The 22,790-nt window shown below is 34.5% G+C and overlaps 1 protein-coding gene across 1 annotated transcript in view; it reads left to right on the top strand.

Moving 5' to 3' along the window:
• Positions 1-22,790, top strand: part of KCNH8 (potassium voltage-gated channel subfamily H member 8) — a 400,761-nt gene that overhangs the window by 249,860 nt on the left and 128,111 nt on the right. Inside the window, exons 6-7 of the mRNA XM_010354979.2 lie at positions 14,389-14,546; positions 19,136-19,343. Of these exons, the coding sequence (XP_010353281.2) occupies positions 14,389-14,546; positions 19,136-19,343 (366 nt within the window). The remainder of the gene's footprint in view (positions 1-14,388; positions 14,547-19,135; positions 19,344-22,790) is intronic.

Raw genomic sequence — 22,790 nt, 5'->3', positions numbered from 1 at the left:
CTTTACAATTTCCTAATTGCTTGTCTGTATCCTCTACTAAACTACAATTCCTTTTAATGCAGAAACAGAGTGTTTGTACTCCCAGAATTCAGCTAAACATGTACATATTAGGTACTTCATAAATACTGGTTGAGTAAACAGTTGAAGGGCAACCATTATTCATTTCATTATACTTAAGTGAAAATTGGAACTTAGGAAAGATAACTAACTTTCCATAGGACACACTGCTACTAAGTGAGAGAGCTGGATTAGGACATATTTTATTTTGTAAATGTTTTCTTTTATATTTTATTTTAAAGCTAATATTCATCTCATGGCATTTTATCATATAATCATATTATTACTAAGCTAAGATTATAATTTTAAAGAATAAAAGACAAAGGATGTATACATATTTTAAATTTGCTAATGTATTGCCCACAGCCTGATGATTATTGTGGTCTCCATGGAAATCGGTAATTTTGGTGATATTTCTTTGGAGGAAACTTTGAACATTTTAAATTTACATTGGATAATCCAAAAAGTGCAATGGGAAGTGTGAAGACACTCAAAATACACTGGCATGGGACAAAAGTTTGAGATACTAAACAAGAAGCAACTCTCATTCCCATTTTTGGGAGACCAATAGTGAACAAAGAGGAGATGTCCAAAATTACTGACTTAAAAATTATGAAGACATAAAAAGGTCATTCGATGGGTACACAGCAATACTGTGCACAGGTAAGGCAGAGAATGAGATTGCACAACCGTAAACATACATGGAAGAAGGTAAACAGAATGTCCCTTATTGTGTATAAGTTGTCAATAGGAACAAATGTCTAGAATACAATGGGAATCTAGAATGTAAGTTGTATATATTTGCTATGCTAGGCAGTGATGAATCCCAGAAGAAATAGCAGGAAGGTTAACAGCTGTAGCAGCCAACAAAAATATTGTTTTCAAAGAACTAGGATAAAAGATATTAGTGACAAGGAGACAAATGAAAAGATGATATTTTCTGTTGGTTGCTGAAATACATTTCTGCTGTACAGGATCCACATCAGGATCCATCTAGTGATAAACACACACTTTTTTAAGGTTCCTGATCAGGGCATTGAGTGAATTTGTGCACATTTGTTGGAGAGGTGAGAATATGTGGTCAATTTCAGGTAATCTCGATGTATTCTGAGATGATTAAGAGTCCAAGGGTGGTTATAGCCATTTAAATCAGACGTAGCGACATTTTCTTTTTATTCAATATATTTATGCTAAAGAATGATCTGGTTTTTCCTGAAGTTCAAAGTTCCACAGCTATCCTATATTTTATTAGCTAAATCTGGCAAGTATATAGCAGTGACCTCAATGGATCATACTAATGCCCTGGTTTTAGCAAGCGACACTAAGAGGTCCAGTGCCCAGGAGGAGCTGCAAGAGTGGTATATATTGAGATGATGCTGATCAACATTTGACTGGGCATTGAAAAAGAAAAACTTATTTGTGAGTGCTGTCATCCATGGTAGATGGTGGAGAACTGTGTGAATTCCTTGTTCATAATGATAAAAGGTCGCATTTTAACTGAATTTTCAAGACCAACCATCAAAAGACTATTCTCAAAAGGCTGAGAACCATTAAAATGCTGTTAGTGAAAGGAAGAGGGCAGTGGTTTTTGCTTTGTTAGTGTTAATAAGCTGTTTGAACAAGTGCTCAACAATAATTCAGTGCATTATGGGATATGAAAATGTATTTCTCTTTATTTTATTTCTTGCCTAATGTTCTGGGTAGTGTATTGAGATGGGAGAGGTGTATGTGTGGCGGGGAGGTGTGCGTGTTGGGGGTGGTTCTCTTAGATAATCATTCAGCAACTGAGACTGACAGTGGTTCTACTATCTTTAATGAGTGGCTAGTAATGTCACTCTATTTTTCTTCATTCCAGCCAACAAAAGAGCGTGGAAAAGCAAATGTGCACAATTTTATGAGCAAACCATAAAATTTGCACATATAGATTTCATTACAAGAGCTCAGTCATGTGACCATAATTAGTTGCAAAGATGGCTGGAAAGTGTCATTCCAGCTACAATCTTATTGCTCTGGAGAAAGCAGAAGTGAATTTGATGGTCAGTTTTTTTTTTTGCCACTGTGTTTTTCATCGTACAATACAGTTGCATTACAGGACTTTTAGATAGAAGGAAAGTAGATAGAAGGAAAGTAGACAAGGAAAGCAAGGGACTGTTTGAAGTATTAGAAGCAATCTTTCCCATCATTTTGACTCAAAGAAAATGTGGGGTAACATGTGAGATAGGTGAGCACACTCTGCCGTGCTCCATATTGTTCTTAGTTTCTTTGTTTCTCCCATAGAGTGGGAATGTTGTGATTTGAATGTGATTTTAGTATTTTAAGGAACATAACAACATGACCACTGGATGTAAGTCAACCACTTCGTCTATTATTTAACTGAAGATATCACGATCTATTTTAACACTGAAGAAAAAGGTGATATATTGGATTTAATGAGAAATGATACGTTATGATGATATACTTTATGGTGACAAGTTCTTTGGGGCACAATTTTGACTCTACGTGAATTATCCTTTACTCGAAACTTCAGAACCTAATATCAACACAAAAAAAATTATCCTTGCAAAATAAATAAATATACACTATTTCTTCACAGTCCCTAGAGTTTAGCTGTTGCATGTTTTAAATGTATTTCAAGTCTCATGCATCACAGACACCCAGACAGTTCTTCCCAAGTAGTGAGGTCTGTAGGTACACAAAGGCAAGTAATTTACATGTTCCTTAAAGGTGCCACATAAAAGTAAGAAGAAGAATATTAAGCAGCTTTGGAGGGTGTATTTGATCAGATCAAGTACTATCTTGGGCAATTTTATTAAAATAATACAAATTAATCTTTACTTATCACGAAGAAGGTATTTCATAACAGATTGAAAATCTGAATTGACCATACACATGAAAAGCCTCATTACAATTTAAATATAGAGTACATGACTAGTAGCAATCCTTTTAAACAAGTTAAGAGGAAGTTTTGTTTGAATCTCTTGAACGGCAAGGGAGATATTCTTGCCTGTATTTAAATAAGTATTTAGCATAGCATTAGTACTGACAAGTGTTCGAATGCTAAATAAGGCTGGGCGCCGTGGCTCACACCTGTAATCCCAGCACTTTGGGAGGCCATGGCGGGCAGATCATGAGGCCAGGAGATCGAGGCCATCCTGGCCAACATGGTGAAACCCCGTCTCTACTAAAATACAAAAAATTAGTCAGGCATGGTGGCATGCACCTGTAGTCCCAGCTACTTGGGAGGTTGAGGCAGGAGAACTGCTTGAACCTGGGAGGTGGAGGTTGCAGTGAGTGCAGATTGTGCCACTGCACTCCAGTCTGGTGACAGAGCAACACTCTGTCTCAAAAGAAAAAAAGAAAAAAGAAAAGAAAACAAGATTAACGTGCATAACAGAATTCATCAAAACCACCCCAAGTCAAGCAACATACCAGTGACAGCCAAATATCACATTTGCGTTACTCAATGTTTGGAGCTATGCCTCAGAAAACAATTACTTGGAATAAAGCCTTAGGCGTATAGTTTGTGGCAGTGTTCAGTCCTGAGTAACCTGAATATTGTAGCACTTTCTGACTCTAACCCCAATAAAGACACTTTGGTTTCATCCATATTGCTAGGGGAAAAAACAAACAAACAAAAAAAACAGTAAAACTATGTCAGTGTAATAAAAGGTTATTTTGAGGATAAGAACTTTCCTGAGTATATGGGTAGATCATTTCTAACAAACATCTGTGTCTGTGTAAAGTTTTGCTTATTAACCCTTATATCAACAACCTATACCCTATGAAGAATAAGTACAGAAACACACAGCATTGGTAAGTTTTGAGAGTTATGTTTTGCTGCCTCTGGAATATCACTGAGAAACTCTAGATACCATATTTATATAAACAGATACAGGAACAGTGTCTTTCCTTCCCTCCTGAAATAATATTCAAAAAGAGGATAAACTGTGTAAGAATCTAAAAACAAAACTTTAAACATGAAATATGAACAAATAAAAATGACTGGCAACTTCACATTTTTGGAGATTCTGGCTCTAATTGGAAACTCTTTTGATAGTATACATTTCCAACCCATGGATCTTACCTCCTGAGGCATGTTTTCAACCCTAATTCTGACTATAGGCCAGGTGTACTTCAGCACTAACAGGTTCTGTAATTCCTCCTAGCCCACTGAATTCTTGTTCTTTCTTATTGAGTTCTGTGGCTATTTGGATTTTGAATTCTGTTTGTGTTGTTTATCTTTTTGGCTTTGGTGATCGAGCTACCACAATGGAATTCTTGGCTCTTAAATACCTAGTGATATTGACTTGACTGGTCATTAGGCTATATCCTCTACTCAAGTAACTCTGGGGGAGAATTAATAAAATGTAATCCCATTTTGCTTCCCAACTTGCCTTTTGGTTTCAGTGACCTGGATTACAACACAGCTAGAGTGAAGAGCACTTAGTGCCAAGTTTGGCATTATTGCTTGAGCTCATACATTACCGAAATCACATGGGTGTGGCTTGATGCTATTGATCTTTTTGTGATTTTACTGTTCACAGTTACTAAAAATAAAGTGAATTATTGTAACCACAAGTAGAAATGAAATTCTAGCATAACAAAAATATGAGCAATTTCTACTGATGGCATTCATAAAAATAACTATGAAATCATAATGTGCTTAAGTGAGAATCTATTTTTCTCTTAATTGAGCATAGTTCTGTTATTTAAAATATAGAACATTTTATTCTATTTCACTTTTAATAGAACACCTCGTATTGATGACTAAATCTTATTTAAATTTTACTTTTAAAGTTAAATATATTAGTTATGTTTTAAATGTTCTTGAGAGTCCTTAAAAATAGTTTGTGAACACTTCTATTTCTGACTGTGCTGGAAATGTGGAAAAACTAGCATCTGACAAATAAGCCATTGGAACAAAATACAGAGATCATAAAATGAATCTGCACATATATGATCATGAACACCTGATTTATGTCAAAGGTGCCACTGCAACGTTTTGGAGAAATCATGTCTTCAAAAATAGTGCTGGATCAATTGGATATCTGTCTGGAAAATGTAAATCTTGACTCTTGCATCACACCATACACAAAATCAATTGTAGTTGTGTTGTAGACAAATTATAAAAGTTAAAAAATAAAGCTTTTATAAGACATCACAGTGGAATATCTTAATGACCTTGGGGTAGGCAGAAATTACCTGAACATGACACAATTTATATGAAAATGTAGCACAACTCCTGCAAATGAGAAAGAATGCTGAGGGTGGGGGAGATTTTCCTTAGACAAAAGTTCTGAATTGATACTCATAAATAAGAATATATAAATGTGAAAGTAGTTTGTGCTCAACATTATTAATCATAAGGAAAATTAAAATAACTTCACTACCACCAGAATGGCTAAAAGGGAAAAAAAAAGGAAAAAAAAAATTAGAAATTGCCAAGGATTGGAGGAATATAAAGAGCAACATGAAATTTCATACACTGCATATAAGAATGTGAATTAGTATAGTATTCCTATTAAACTCTTTGCCAGTGTCTATTAAACTAGAATATATACATACTTGCTGACCCAACAATTGGATTAATAGAATCAATGGACATACACACCATACTGATTTAAACGAAATTAATCTATGAGATTCAGGACAATTGTTATGTTTTGAAAGTTAATGGCTAGACAGGATCATAAAGGAGGCTTCTGAAGTTCTGGTTCCAGTTATATCTCTATCCATTGTTGACTACAAAGATGGTTAGCTTTGGGAAATTCTTTAAACTGTCCCTTTAATATTAGTGCATTTTACAGCATATATGCTATTCTTGAAATACAACATCTTAAAAAATGTTGAGCAATTTTGTACATGGAAACCTATAGTTTAAATGCTAAATATTATCTGTATATGATTCTAAAAATTAACTAAGTTTCAAAAAACTTAGATATTACTAAAAGAATCTCTTTCCTGAGCTGGAAGGAGGGTAAGAATTATAGCAAATAATGTTTTGGTGGCAGTATACAGACAGACTCTTAAAGTATAATTTTAACTCTTCCACTGCCCAGTTGGGTGACCTTCAGCAAGTTAATTGTCTGAGTGTTTAATGTATCATTAAATAGACATATTGCCTACTTTAAAGTGACTACACGACGACCAAAATACTTAATATATAGAAAGTACTTAAACAATTCCTGTCACAAAGTAGAAATTTAATACATGCTAGCTATATTACTTTGATTATTATTACTATTTTGTTGTCACTTCAACACCACTACATTAGGTCTGTAAAGTAACAATGAAAATATTACTATTAATATGTTATGCAGTCTTAGATTAAGTCATTCATTGACCCTGTTCCTCAGTTTTGAAGCCTCTAGAGTAGTAGTAATAGCAGTAGTAATAGTAATAATAATGACAACACCTGCCCAGTGATCCACAACCTAGGGAGACGGACTCCAGATTCTACACTGTTAGCCACTCTGCTCTATGGCTTTACAAAAACACCTGTTAGTCAGGATGGGCTAGGGTGTGCTACAGTAACAAGCAATCTCAGTGTCTCCGTGGGATATAATGTAAAGTTTTATGTCTCACTCATGCTATGTACAATGGGCTCTGCCCATTGTAACCTCTCAGGCACCTAGGCTGACAGAAGATCCACATCTTGCCATATGCTTCCATAATTATTAAGGCAAGGAAAAGAAAATGTAAGAAATGCCCTGGTTCTCAAAACTTTTCATAAAAGTGTTCCAGGTTACCCCTGTTTGGCCAAAGCAAATCAAGGGATGCACTTAATCTCTTCAGATGGTAAGGAACTATAATCTTTCCAGGAAATAAGGAACCATAATATTTGGTAAACAGCACTAAAAACCTACCACAAATACTGAGAGTATTATTTTCCTCAAATGTGAAAATGAACATAATAGTTATAATTAAAATGCAAAGAGCTATGTTACTATAAGATATTATTTAATCTAAATTTATTTTTGTCTCTAATGAGCATACATGTGGGATTTCATTTTGGGACAAACATCAATTATATTAACACATTTTTTATTACTCATCTCAGTGTTCGTTAATTTTTTTTTAATATTCCTCATTTATTGTCTACAACTAATTATTTGTGTTATATTGGTCATGTGCTTTTATTTTGTTGTATAAGTTTACCATATCAAAAGACTTCCATGTAACATGCCCACTGGTATATGTACAGACTGTCTATTTTGACTCCCTATATTCACTTTTTCAGTGATGTGTAACTCACTCTGTCTCCCAGCCTGGACTGCAGTGGCACAATCCCAGGGCTTACCGCAGCCTTGGCCTCCAAGCAATTCTTCTGCCTCAGCCTCCCAAGCAGCTGGGACTACAGGCGCCTGCCACTACACCCTGCTGGCTTATGTATTTTTTAATAGAGACAGGGTTTCACCATGTTGGTCAGGCTGGTGTCAAACTCCTGATCTCATGTGATCCACCCGCCTTGACATCTCAAAGAGCTGGGATTATAGGTGTGAGCCACCGCACCCAGCCAAGTGTTCATTAGTTCTAAGCTTTGTAACTTGAATAATTAATATTTACTTCAAATGAAACTCATAACCCCCATGGTTAATTTTTTAATTGCATAATTGAATATTATAAATTAGATAGTTCTTATATTTTCTGTTTTTACTTAAACTTGGGAACTTTGCCACCTAATAACTACACCTATAAACAGAATGTGTCAAAACGTTATATAATTAAGACTGATTAAATAAGATTTTTTTCAGTATGTTTATGTTTAATCATTAAATTCTTTTTATTAAAAATGATTAAATGTTTCCAAAGTTCAATATCTAATTTGGAGTTACACATCACTGAAAAAGTGAATATAGGGAGTCAAAATAGTCTGTACACATGCCAGTGGGCATGTTACATGGAAGTCTTTTGATATGGTAAGCTTATATAACAAAATAAAAGCACAAGACCAATATAACACAAATAATTAGTTGTAGACGATAAATGAGTAATATTAAAGATCCACTGGTAGTGTGCACTGTCTCCTCTGACCTGCAAGCAAGATCACAGATAGTGTGTGTTTATGCATCTACAGCTGGAATGATTGCAGATTAATAAAATTATGAAATCCTGTGGTTACCAGAAAAAGGCATGCTTCTCTTGGATGCCTTGTTCATCTTTGAGTGCCAGGGGCTCTGCACAAAGCAAAGAACACAAGTCCTCAATAGCAGTATTTTGTGATACTTAAGTATATTGAAAAGCTGAAAGATATATGTATGCTTTAGCTCTTCCAGTAAGAACCCAAGCAGTCTATTAGGACCAATATGTATGAAAAACAATAGCATTTGGGACTTTAAGTTGGCAAAAGTTCACTTCAGTATATAGTAATAAAAGGGTTTTTTTAAACAATGATAATTTAGTAAGGCTGCATTACTAGAAGTATTAAAACTAATTCTAAACACTACTAAAATTATTATTATCCCACTCAATAGACAAAATATTTTTAAATTTTATAACATCAAGTGTTAGCAAGGCTGTAGAGTAACAAGAGCTCTGAAAACAATGCTGGTGGGAATTGGGGATATTTGCCCCTGTCTCCCATACTGGCCAGACCACTTCTGGGATGGTAAATTTAATTCCAAGTACCTTACAAAAGTGGTTTTGCTTTTCTTTTCTTTATTGTATTAAAGACTTGAAAATTCCTTTTCAAAATCAAAATTGACGAGGAGGCTTACTATGTAAAATGAATAAAAGCTCAGCCTGAAAATTGGAAAGGCTGGGTGGGTGAAGGTAGAACCCAAATCCTTCCTTTCTTCCATGAGGCTTTTGTGAAAACCACCAAACTAGAGAGTATCATCAAGCTTCTGAAGAGGAAACCGTATCAGTAAGAGATGGTTGAAAGAAACGAAGATATTCAACCTGAGAACTGAGAGATGAACTTGACGGCTGATCTCAGATATTTATAGAAAGAGCTTTGGGCTGGGAGAGGACAATGTATTCTGTGCTGCTGCTGAGAACAAAACTAGAATAAAGGAAAGGAAGTTATGAGAAAGAAGACATTTCCTCTGACTTGAGAAAAGTAAGAAAGTGATGGATACTCCACTTACATTGATTTGATCTTTATAAATTATATGAATGTATTAAACTATATGCACCCCCAAAAGATGTACATTGGTCATATATCAATAGAAAAAAGAAAATTTTTCTAAAACATGAAAAAATAACTACCTAATGATGGACATCACCAACTAATGTAACTATGAATAATTGACCCTACAGATACAAAGCAAAAGCCAATACCAGCATCAACTACACCTCAATCTACCTGATTGCCCTTTGTCAGCTTCATTTTTTTCTCCTAAATGTAGTTGTTCTTAAATGCTGTTTCTCACTGGGCCTGCTGCTCTTTCTATTCCATTAATCTTTCACTTCAGGTAAGCAAGAGGGACAAATCTGACAAGACGAGCAATGGTCAAGTGATATGAAACTCTCATCCACTAATATTGGCAATCAATTGCAATTATTCTTAGGATTGTTAGTCCCTCAAGCCTCTCTTCATTAATCAGCTCTCTATTCATTCGTCCCACACCTTCTAGCTCAAATTTGCTGTGATATTGTACTGTGTTTGAAAGAGTGCCTCATAAGCAATGAAAAAAACAGAGTATCCTTAAATATTAGTTGGCAGCTGGTTTAATTAAATATCTCTCCACCCACACTGTACTACATTGATTAATTTTTAAAGAAATGGCTAAATGAAGACATTAATTATTTGTATGTGGTGCATATGCTTTCATGCACACTATTGTATTTTAATTTACTTTTTAACAAGTAAGCCAATATGATTTTAAAATTATTTCCCATCTGTCATGCATGCTAATAAAGTAAAGAACCCTACTAATTTATGCCATATTAAATTTAGCCTCTTTTTTTGTGCTTTTTAGTTACATAGTTCTTCAGGAAATCAAACTAGAAAAAATGGATTTAACCTTTCTGCTTTTTAGTCCACATAAATAGACATTTAGTGTGGGATATAAGTGAAATACTCACTTTTGGCTGCCTTAACAGTATGGAATAGAATATGTACACACTTTTCTCTTGATTATTTGTCTTTTATTAATCATTCTATGTAAAACTCAAATACAATAAGGCAAACTGATCACTCTGCAAAATAATTAACTGTCATCTGAAGCATTAGATAATTAAATTATATTCTGCTTCTTTTGGGTGGGTATATTAGGATGAGTTTTTTGGAAATTCTATAAACCGCATAGAGTATGTATGGTAATTTTCTATTACCCTGCTTATTTATTCATTTGTGCCATAAAGGATCGTTTATGCATATGTAAGCACATGGAGACATTAAGGTTTCTAAGTGAAAAATCCTTTTGTGTTAATTTGTTATGGATTTTGAAATTTCTTAAAAATTTAAACTGTGTGTATATGTGTGTGTGTTTTGTACTTATGGACAATTGTGCAAATTGATCATAAATTATATTAACAAGAAAATTACATATAAAACTGTAGATATTAGTGAATACACTTCTATGTATTTTTTCAACGTAAGGCTGAAAAACATTATACTTATGCTTCTAGACTCTCAAAAATGAAAGTTATACTGCTGCTTTTCAGATGGGTTATGGATTGTCTGGAGATCACACTCTTATTGTAATATTTAAATAAATCATTGATTTAATTAGCCAAAAAAAACAAAAATCTTAAAGGGAGTGAAACAGCTACAGGGGGAGGAGTAGCTGCATTCAGTGTTTGTGAAGCTCCACTCTGTTTCTATGATTCTGTCATGAAGGACACCAGATCTAGAAAGCTCTTCCTCATCACAATCTTTTTATTCTGTGCTTCCTTCACTTTCAAAGAAGAATCTGTACTTACCATCTCTACAGTTCTCTTAAATGGAAGGAAATATTTATAAACACTGAGTTATCCTAGTTCGTGAACACCACCACCACATCCTCACCACTGGATAGAAAACAGAGCGACTTCTCTGTTATCCCTGAACAAAAGCTTAGCCCTTGTACTTCCAGAATCAAAGACAGTTCATCTCACCACATTTAATTCTGTGACCCTAATTTAATATTATTTTACCTGGGTAGTGCTGATGCTGAATTTGATCGAAGGACTACAATCAGAAATGCATTTCCTTGCACTGACCCATTGTTATTTCCTCTAAAATATATTTAGAAGTGCAGTAATCATTTAGATAATGGAAAGAAAATGGGATTGAATGTCAAAAGACATCCTCTGTCTCTGTTGCTTACTATCTGCATGACTTCAAACAATTTACTTAAATCTCCTGTGTCATTGTTAAAATGCAAGTGATAGCAGTCCACCTGAGAGGATGGCATGGGAAATATTCAAATTAATTAATGTGAAAAAGTGTTTTGTAAATATACTAGAACTATGTCTGTTCTTATGAGTATGACAAAAGTAGTTGTTTGCTTTGAAATCAGCTACCAAAAAATAATATTGATTGGATAAACATACAGTTTGCAAGTGTACCATACACTTTATAAGTGTACCTTAGACCTAGAAATCTTAGAAAATAATATATATCTAAGTTTTCCCCTGAAAATAAACCAAAAAGTTTTCAAGTATGTCAAACATAGATCTGTATAGATGTTTTAAAATCTTTTATTCTTTTACTATTATCTCTTTGTCTATAAAAGTCTTATAATTGCTTCTTTTTAAACCTAAATTTAGCATATTTCTTTCCATTCCATTAACTCAATTGAATAATAAATTGTTTTTTAAAAAGCTATTTAAACTAATATTCTGTAATGACTTATCCAAGAAAATACCTGTTTTTTTTTTTTTTCAGAAGGCTGAACCACTATTTTGTTCTTTAGTCAAACACGTAACTAACCACATAGCTTTAAAAATGTTGCTGTATCAATCAACCATAGGTCATTCACTTCATTCATTCTTCCATTCATGGGAGTGCCGCTGTATGGACGATGGCAATGGGTTTTCTGTGAAAACTGTGGTAGATCTCATGGCCACTTATTCAAGGAATTTATCCCCTTTAATTTTATAACGAACTTATGGGCTTGCTTTAGCCTATATTGCAGAAACCAAACATCACTAATGGGCTCAATAAACAACTCTGGGTTTTCTTACTCATGAGAATTTAAATGCTTCACCTGTGCTTCCTTTTAGAAAACATGAAATTGAAATCTTTGCTTTATTTCAAAGTGGGTGGTCTGAGGTACTAAATTGCATTGCTAATGCGGAAGTATATGAGCCTAGAAAGATAAAGAGGAAGAACGAAGGTTCACGTGCTACTCTTACAGTCTGACGGCATTCCACTGACCTGTCTCCTTCACGGTGGCCATGCTTCCATGGTCCGGTGGTGCTTTGCCACAATAGCGTTTTAACTGTGCAGTGGAATTCACCTGGGATTGTTCTTATCCTATGTGAGTGCTTTATTAATTAGCTTCATTCTTTCGTATTCTCAATATTAACAATAAAATTACCTAGATATTTTTATTTTTTGACAAAAAAGTCACTTTTAATAATTCAGTTTTTAAAAGTTATATCATTCACAATAGACTAGAACAAGGATTGTTTGCTTTTTGGGTCACCCAGAACTTGCCTCCAGGGATCTGTGATGAGACTAGTCTTTGTGAAGATACCACAACCCCAAGTCCTGAATTGGAATTCAGGAGACTTGGATTTGGGTCTTGCTCTTTCACTAACTTGCTGGAAGACGTAATCCTGTGCTTCAGTTTTATCAGATGTATCACCCAGGGCAAGTCACTTGACCTCTTTTATGCCTCAATTTCCTCATCTGTAAAAGGAGATAATAGAAATGACTACCTCTTAGCGTTGTTGTAAGGTATCATTGAGATGATGATGATAAGGGACTTAGAACTGTGCTGGGCTCATACTAAGAACCTATATGTTATCTACATTAATACTAATCTGCCTTGTCATAACTCCTGTGTATTTCACCTCACAAGGCTATCCTGAGAATCAAATGACGTAAGTGTTGTGTTAGTTTTTACTGCTGCATAGCAAACCTATCAACTTAAAACAACATCCATTTACTATCTCACAGTTGCTATATGTCAGAAGTCCAGGGATGGCTTAGTTGGATCCTCCAATCAGGAATTCAAAAGGCTGACATCAAAGTGTCAGCTGAGTTGTGTTCCTTTCTGGTGCTCAGGGTCTTCTTTCAAGCTCATAGGGCTGTTGGAAGCTCATAGGGATGTCATTTGATCAGCACTCAGGAGACCTCATATATTGTAAAACACTCGGTAACAGGGAAAGATTGAAAGCAATTACATCTTTCATTAAAATAGAATTTTACCTAGAAATTCACACAAGAAACTACCAGTACTTTGTTAATAGGAGTGCCTTCAGGGCAGGGCTGAATTCCATACCAACACAGAGATTAGTAAAACTTTTATACATGGAAATAAGTAATATTATATAAAATAAGGAATACAGACTTAAGATTATATTTAGTGGGTGTTTTTGTTTTTGTTTTTGAAACAGGGTCTCAATCTGTTGCCCAGGCTGGAGTGCCATGGTGCAATCATGGCTCACTGAAGCCTCAACTTCCTGGGCTCAAGTGATTCTCCCACCTCAATCTCTGGAGTAACTGGGACTACAGACATGTGCCAGTATGCTCAGCTATTGTATTTGAATTTTAGTAGAGATGAGGTCTCGTTTTGTTGCCCAGGCTCATCTCGAACTTCTGAGCTCAGGCAGTTCTCTTGCCTCGTCCTCCCAAAGTGCTGAGATTACAGGCATGAGCCACCATGCCCGGCCTGTATCTGTATTAAAACTTGACTCTGCCACTCTTGGCAATATTCTTCTGGACTAATTAGTTTTTCTTCCTGAGACTTGATTTCTGACTCTTAAATCAGAGTAACACTCACTGTTTACTTCAGGAGATGTACTGAGGAATAAGTGAAATACCCTATGCCAAGCTATTAGAACAGTATGGGGTACATAGTGAACATTTAGTAAGTGATGACTATTGTTGCTATTGCTGTCATTATTTATTTTAATAATCTTAACATGTGGCTTAATGTCCGGAACATCTTATGTGCTCAGAAAATATTACTTCTTTCACCCTTCTTCAGTATCTGTTGAGTTGAACTGGATCTGTAGAGGAGAATATTTTGGATATTATCAATCTGAACTAGGCTAAGTGGTTGCCATTTGCCTAATTTTATTTAATTTTCTACAATTTTCTTCCTCCCTTCCTTCCTGCTTGCTTGCCTGCCTGTCTCCCCTTCCTTTCTTCTTTCTTTCATTGTCTTTCCTACCTTCTTTCTTCTTCTCTGTCTCTTCCTTTTATTTCTCCATCTTTTTTTTCCCAAGCAGATATTATTTTAAATTTCCGAACAACTTATGTCAGCAAGTCTGGCCAAGTTATCTTTGAAGCAAGATCAATTTGCATCCACTATGTCACAACCTGGTTCATCATTGATTTAATCGCTGCCCTGCCTTTTGATCTCCTGTATGCTTTCAACGTCACAGTGGTGAGTAAAGAGCTCCCCGCCACATGGCCTTTAAGGTTGATTTATTTTTCCCACGTTTAGGTTTTAAATGGTTGTGGCGATTTATGCTTCCAGGGTTTTGTACCTTCTTCAATAAAGATGCCCTGATGCCCAGTGATATGCAGGCCAGATTCTTCAGTTGATGAAGTTATTTCCTTTTGACATTCATATTACCTGTTCTTGCTTTCATAAATACCCAGAGCCAAGAAACACAGAAATGCTGAATTTATCATAAATATTGACCCACTAAACAAATTCTTTTTTTTGAATTCCATAAGGATTTAATTGGAATTGCTTTATATTTACAGATTTATCTGAGGATTAATAGATTTCTTCCCATATTACATTTACTTATACAAGAATATAGAAAATGCTATACAGACTTGAAGGAAATCATCTGTAGGAATTTAAGCATCACTTTATATTACCTAGGCAGGTACTTGTCTCAAGAATTTGCTGGAGAGTTTGAAGATTTTTTTTTCTGCTTTTATGACCCTTAACTCTCTATTTCTTTAGTATTTTGTTACTCATTGGCAAAACCGATTGAAGACTGATCAAGATAGAGAGGACTATTGAATTTAAATGAAGGAATTCAACCACTTCTTAGAAGTCCTTGTAAAACTGTTGGATGTAGCAAAACCCTAAATGATATGACTAATGTAAAACTTGAGAGTTCTCTCGAATTTGCATGAATCTTGGTACCTTCTTTTTCTTGCTCTAAATCCCTTACCCTTATGTAGCCTCACAGGACAGAAAGCATATCACTTGTAGTAGTAGTCATTTTTATAATATGATGATTGATATTCTTAAAAGTATTAAATGCTCCCTTATAAAGAAACTTTTAGGGAGGCATTTGTGAAGCAGTAATGCAATTTTCTGCTAGAGTAACAAATTATGGCATGTGAAAATTTATTAAATATTAGTTCAAATTAAGCAGATATTCTATTCAATTGACAGTGCTTCTTAGAAATTATATTCTCTTTCAAAAATTTAAAGGCATAGTTTTAAATATTACACACAATAATCACAGTTTCAAATACATTTATTATTAACTTCAGAATGAATATAGAATTGTGATCCCGACTTGATAGTGCAGACTTGTGCATTTGTTAATTGCCTGTACAATAGTTTCTTTTTATTCTTTTTCTTTTTAAGTTGGGAAGTTGATAGTGCCAACATCTTTAAAACATTTATGACTCAACTGGAAGGAAAGCTCCCAGGAAAAATCTAGTATATATCAATCACTGCTACATTGAATTGTTATCCAGGCTTTCTACAGTGCTTTTTAAGATTGAATTTGACTAGATAAGTGTACTATCATGAAACAGTAATGGCTTAAAACCATGTTTTTGCAAGACTGCAGAATAAGCTTATAATTCACAAAAGGTTAAAAAAAATTCCAAATTCCCCTGGCAAATTGTTTTAAATTGTTCGTTAATTATTTAATACAATTCCATTTTAAATTAATTTGCTCCTTTGCTACTAAAAATGAATACATTTTTTATGTCCCATTTTTATTTGAGTACTGAGCAAATACGGTATTTTAAATATGTATATATAATATATAATTATATTATAGGTATATATAACATACATTTTTATATCATTAGCATTCTCATTCCCCAAAATTAATATGGATGAAGAAATGTCTTAAAGTCTAATTCGCATGTTTGACGAATTTTAAATATTTATATACTTTCACTACACTTCTGCTCTCTTTTCATCAATCTTATGTAATCTAACACAAATGCTTTATAAATAATACAAGGTATAGAGCAACATCTGTGTCAAAAAAAAGAAAAAGGGAAAGGAAGAAATCTGTTTTCAGTGATACTTGCTCTGCTTTTCACAGGAGTGAGTATGAGCATTGAAAAAGCTGGCACCTAAATTCATGATCCCTCTTAAACAAGTTAGTCAGGACAAAATATTCTGTAATATTTGAACAGAAAAGCTTGTTCAGGGTATTATGTCTTCTTCTCAGGCAAATGTAAGTTATGAGGAATAACTTATGGGTTATGCTCTTTTACAACAAAGACTTAAAAAAAGAAACAAATAAATAACAAAAGGTGTTTGTCTCCCAAATCTGAAATGTGTCCAGTTAATGCATCTCCATAGGTGACATTCAGAAGTGCATAAGCTTTGGCTTTGGCTCTGCTCACAATTGCTCATGGCAGTTCTTTTAAGTAGAGATCACATGCTTTTTGAAAACTAGTATGTATATCACTGTAAAAGGCACTTATAAGAGATAAAATCATGAATAAGACATAGGAAGGTTGATAGAGTAGAAAGGGCAGAAGTATGAATCCAAGTTCTGTCACTTACCATCTGAGTAACTTACTTGGGGAAGTTAACACTAAAATATCCATAAAATAGACATAATATAATTCCTATAGAGTTTTTGACCAGACTAAAAATGCCACATATCTATACAATGCTTTTCTAAAGGTCTAAAACCTAGGAAGACCTCACAACATGTTAGTTAACCTCCTCTCTCTCTCTTTCTCCCTTCTGGATGATAGCTAGGAGGTGGTCATATCCATTTGGTAAAAGGGGAAACTCCCATTTGATAGGGGGATTTGATGAATGCACCTGTCTATAGTAGCTTACAATTCTCATCAGTGACAAATTTGGAACAGCATCCAAAGAGTCAAAAGAATCTTCTCCCTTTTTCAGACACATATTTCCATCTAAGTCAAATATGCTGCTTTCTCCTATCATTCTTCAAGAGGCAACATTAAAACTTTAGCAAGAAGCTATTGACTCTGATGGGAGCAAGCATAATTTTTTTAATGCCAGTTTTTCTTGACTTAAGAATGAACATAGAACTATCTGGGTCATCTGGACACCAAGGTTCATGTTCCTAATATTTGCAAATGGCTATTGTCCTCAGGTACAAGCAGCTCCACATTCTTTGCTCAAACATCCCCTGTCTGGTCACATAAAATGGGGAGACTGTATCAAAATTATATGTGCAGATCCCTGCCTCCATTTGGGACTTCCGTTCCAGTTTCATTTCACTTCCAAATTGTCACCTAACCATCAAATTCATCTACCTGTAAAATAAACTCCATCCCCAGTAATATATTTAAATAACAGAATAGAGATTACAAATCTTGACCTCCGACCATCTAGCTAACCACCAGCTTGAGAAATGATAGATGAGAACTTAGCTATAAAGGAGAAGAAAGTAAAACTTGACACAGGAGAATGACAAAAAGAAATAAAAGAGCACAACTAGCTGTTAAGTTCTTCAAGTGCCCTTAAAAGTTTACTGTATTTGAGTATAGAATAATTCACAAGATTATAACTGAATATAATTTTGTTGAGTATCAATTTCTATGCTGAGCTTGGCGTGTTTGCATCTTAACTTGATAATTTATTCATTCACTCATTTAATAAATATTTATTAAGCATTTTCTATGTGTCAGGCACTGTTCCAGGTTTGTTTTTCTTAGAGATAAGAGAATATGGCTATCAGAGGACAGAATTAGAAGTCAATTGACTTTAGATAAATACAAAAGCAAACTCCCAATGCTGACCTTGTGTCTGATTAAGTTTTGTAAAGGAAAGAGTGCAGTTAGTTAAAGCCATAAAAAGTCACTCCTTCTCTACTTATGCTTTCCCCAAAGAAATTAGGTGACATCAAGAAATCTGTCAAACTGCATTTCCATATGATTTAATGTTTTATTTGTTGTTTCTATTTTAGAATGTTCTTTGAAGGTATGAAAAGAATGTGTGTTATGTACACCCCTTATTAATGGTGATATCGACCATTCTGGTCCACACCAATGATGCACATTTTTCAATTGGACCCTGAAGTCAATAAAATAATGCCTCAGATACAAGTCTACTGCTATAGTGGATGCAAAGGCACTAGGAGACTCTTCAGAAATTCTTGTCCCTTTCATTTTAATTCCCTAATCATGTATAAGAGAGCACAGAGAGAGAGAGAGAGAGAGAGAGAGAGAGAGAATGAGCTTCAGGCAAATGTTTTCTCTCTCCATTGATAATGTTGGAAGTATAGTACATGAGGCAGAAGATGCTACTGGTACTTTTGAGCAGAACTTACTCAAGTTTTATGGGTCTACCTATTTTAAAAAATAAACTCTAAGGTATTTTTATTATCACTTTCTATGCATTTACTTCAATTTGTCTGAATTATTATTATAAAGTAATTTCCTTACACAGGGAAGGGAATGTGGGGTTGAAAGAAAATATGTGTAGGGGATTCGAGATATGTACGATTCTGATACCATAATGTGTTTCAGTTGTGTATCAGAGTGTAAACTACAGTATGAAATCAGACAGGGAGTGAAAAAACGATAATCCCTAATTAAGAAAGATATTTACTCAAAGAAATTAAATTATCCTTCCTATCCTGTCCTTTATTCCAGCCTCTTTAATTCTATCACTTTCTGATATAATATGTCAAGAACAAAGACAATTCATAAAAATAATAATATTAAAATAATTCTACTTCATTTCCAGAATTTTTAGAATGGCTCCAAGTTAATGTTGTGGTATGACTTTAACACATGCACCAAGTTGTGCTGCTCTGTCTCCTACCACAGGTGTCTCTTGTGCATCTTCTAAAGACGGTGCGACTCTTGCGTCTTTTGCGTCTGCTGCAGAAGTTAGACCGCTATTCCCAACACAGTACTATCGTCCTGACTCTGCTCATGTCCATGTTTGCACTCCTTGCACACTGGATGGCGTGTATCTGGTATGTCATTGGAAAAATGGAGAGGGAAGACAACAGCCTTCTGAAGTGGGAAGTTGGTAAGGGCTTACATTTGTCACATTTTCCATTTTTAAATTTAAAAAAAGAGTATCAAGAACTTGGAGGAAGTGAAAGACAAGTCTATAAATATATTTCTTCCTACTGTCAGTTTGTCTAATTAATTTCTGTTTTTGAATCCATGATACAAGTAATTTATTTCAATAAGATTTTCTGGAACAACCTTACATTTTTTTTGAAAATTAATGGGTTAAACTAATAAATTTTATATATAATCAAAATGACCAGTTTGGCTGTAGAAGTGTTTAGACAAATAATGTTCAATCTTATCTTGAAATGTTCCTATGCAGGGCTAGTAATAGTAAATCACTTGGAAACTGGCCTATGGCCTATCTCTACAATATCTTAACTAATAAGAAAATGATCACTTATATTTGAGGTGGTATATTAATAGAAAAGATATCCTACCATCCTTCCCTTTAAAAAGAGAGAGTGAGAGCGAAAGTAATCATAATAACACACTCTCCACATTTAGCACACTTTGAGAATTTGTGATGGTAGACAGGACTGGATATTTACAAGCATAATTTATAGTTGTGAGTCCCCATAATACATGGGAATTTAAGGGAGATTTTTAGAGTGTTACATAATCTGCATAAATGAATCTGAAACATTATGCACATGAACACATTTTTAAACTTATGTCAACCATAGTAAATTTATAGAAAATGAAAATTCTCAAAACTGTAACTCTATCCCAAAATATCTGCATTTTTCTCACAGTCATACCCTTTAGAGAATTGTCACAGTACCTTATGTAGAATTTTTTTTATTAATCTGACATTTAATCAAAAGAATCTGCTTCTTAGTTGGCTAGAAAATCCTTCACTTATCTTCTCCACCAAAAATCAATCTTGAACTTTTGGAAGAAGTTCAGACCTTTGCATAGGAGACTCCCAAGAGAGAAAAATGCCCAAACTTTGCAAAAAATGCATACCAGCACTAAATGGCTGGACATATTTGGAACATCCCTGTGTTGGCCCTCATAAATGGCAGTCTCTCAGCAAAGGACATATACAAAGCCTTCAAACGCAGCACTGGAGGAAGAGCTGGAGACCTCACGAAAGCAGGTGGAAAGGAATAATCTCCTGTCCAGGTTATTAAAAATACCTCTTCACATCCCAATTTTATTTCTGAGCTACACAAAACAACTGATGTGTTCTTATAATTTTTATCTTAGAGTGATTTTCTTATCTTCTTTATCAAAGCACTTTTAAATGTCTTGTTGTGGGTCCTCAATTCTAGGAAACAAAGAAAATGGGGAAATGAAACTGCTGAGTGAAAGCAAAAATATCTTCGGTAAAAATAAGATCCAATAAGAAAGAGAAGGAGAAAGAGAGAGAGAGAAGAGTTGGTTAAAATGAGGATCAGGGTCTGAATTGTATGTAGATTAAAACATTTTCCATCTTTCAATATTGTTTTCTTCTCTATAACTTTGTCTTGAAGGCTTCCTCATCACATCATATGTCATCATCCTAATGGTGTTCAGTAAATTACAGCATTAGATCTCTGCCCTTTGTTTTGAATTCATATTAAAATTCTGACTTGTGGTCAGCACCTGATTCCTTTTTAGACCTGACCTAATTTTTCTCAGGCCCCAGACCTATACACTCATATTAATTTGTAAGTCTTGTCTAGTCTGAGAGTCTGCAGATGGGGAAATTTAGCTTATTCACACTCTCAAATTTAGTTATATGAAGAAAGCCTTTTGTTTCATTTCCAACATGCCAGGCTTGCTGCAGACTTACAATCTAGCTGTTGTTTTTCTTCCCACAACATACAGATGTATTTGTTTATCAAAAAAAAAAAAAAAACCTGAATTGCTTCTGTATTTACCCCATTATTTGTATTCTTGGTCCTTGTATTATGGTTCAATGTAATGAGTAGGAGATTGTAAGCCGGAACACAATCTCACAGACAGAGCATTGTCATGAAGTAGTGGCAAGAACAGTATTGGACTGGGGGCAATAGACCTCTCCTGTCATCATGGTTCCATGCTAATCAGCTGTCAGATTTGCCGTATTTTTTTTTCACCTGTCTGGGCCTCAGTTTCCTCATCTACAATGTGAAAAAGCTCACCATATAATTTGAAAGTCTATTTCTGGTTTCATGAGTAATGATTATCATGGACAAACAAACCCCAAAATGTGTGCTTCATGTATGTGTGTGTGTGTATATATATAGACACATATATATATATATGTTTTCTTATTATGGGTCAGTGTCCACATAAACCACCAGAGGATATATTAGAAAGTACATCCTATGATCATGGCATGTCAAATAATTGATAATCTTACTCATTTATGATAAAAATGACTGAAAATGTATCTTTAGAGAACTAGATTTCCTGTCCAAACACCTATTGGGATATGACTAGCACGATAGTATGCTAATTAAGTGTGTAAATATTGGGTTTATAGGCTTGTCTACAAAGACTTTCCCTTCTGCTAGAATTATTTGCATCATTTAAATGTTCATTTAAAACATTCCTCGGTTGAGATTTGAACACAAATTAAATAATTATGACCTGCCCTATCTAACTTTATAATGAAGTAGCTGAGAGTCTAGGGTACTTCAGCTTTTACCCTGTAATTTTTGCACTAATAGTAAATTTTACGTTTTTGGGTCCAATTATCATTAATCCAAAAATTTATCATACTAATAACATTTGATGAGAGAACATGTTGTTCCTTATGTTTGTGTTTAACATTAGATGTATAAAAATAGATTCATTTTCCCAAAGGATAAAATTTCTTTCTAATTACTGTTAATTTCCATAAAATGAAATTTTTAAGTGCCCATTACATACTTGGTTCTGTGTTAGACACTGGGGATACCAAAACAAATAATAGAGATTAAAATCTAGTGGGAAAAGTAAACAAAGATTTAATGGATATATTACAGTGTGGTATATTTTATAAAAGGAATATGTATGGAAGGGTGGCACTAAATCTAACCAGAATATCGTCAAAGGCTTTTCAGAGATGACCTGAGTTTTAAAGGGTGAATAGGTCTTGTCTGTATAGATGTTGAAGAAAGGGCATTTGTGACAGCAGGGTTATTAATATATTAAGCAATTCACTCTCACAGAAGGTGAATGGAGGTATGGTAGAAAGGGAATGAGGCTAAAGACGTAGGTAGGTAGAGACCAGATCTTTAAAGACTATGCTAAGCTTTAGAGTGTGGACTTCGTCATAAGATACAGCAAGGGATAAAGCTCTCTTTTGAACAGAGATCCTTTGAACATAGAGCACCACCAAAGAGTGGGAGATGTTTCACTGTGCTTCATTTTCAATGACTGTAAACTGATAATAACAATAGTGCCAACCTCAGTGGGGTTACCAGTATTAAATTAAGCAAGATATATAAAGCATTTAGATTGGTACCTAGTAACTGCTCAGTAAGTAACAGCTAGTATAATTCTC

Source organism: Rhinopithecus roxellana, chromosome 1 (assembly GCF_007565055.1).
Source record: "Rhinopithecus roxellana isolate Shanxi Qingling chromosome 1, ASM756505v1, whole genome shotgun sequence".
NCBI lineage: Eukaryota > Metazoa > Chordata > Mammalia > Primates > Cercopithecidae > Rhinopithecus > Rhinopithecus roxellana.
This window is presented reverse-complemented; position numbering and strand designations above follow the sequence as displayed.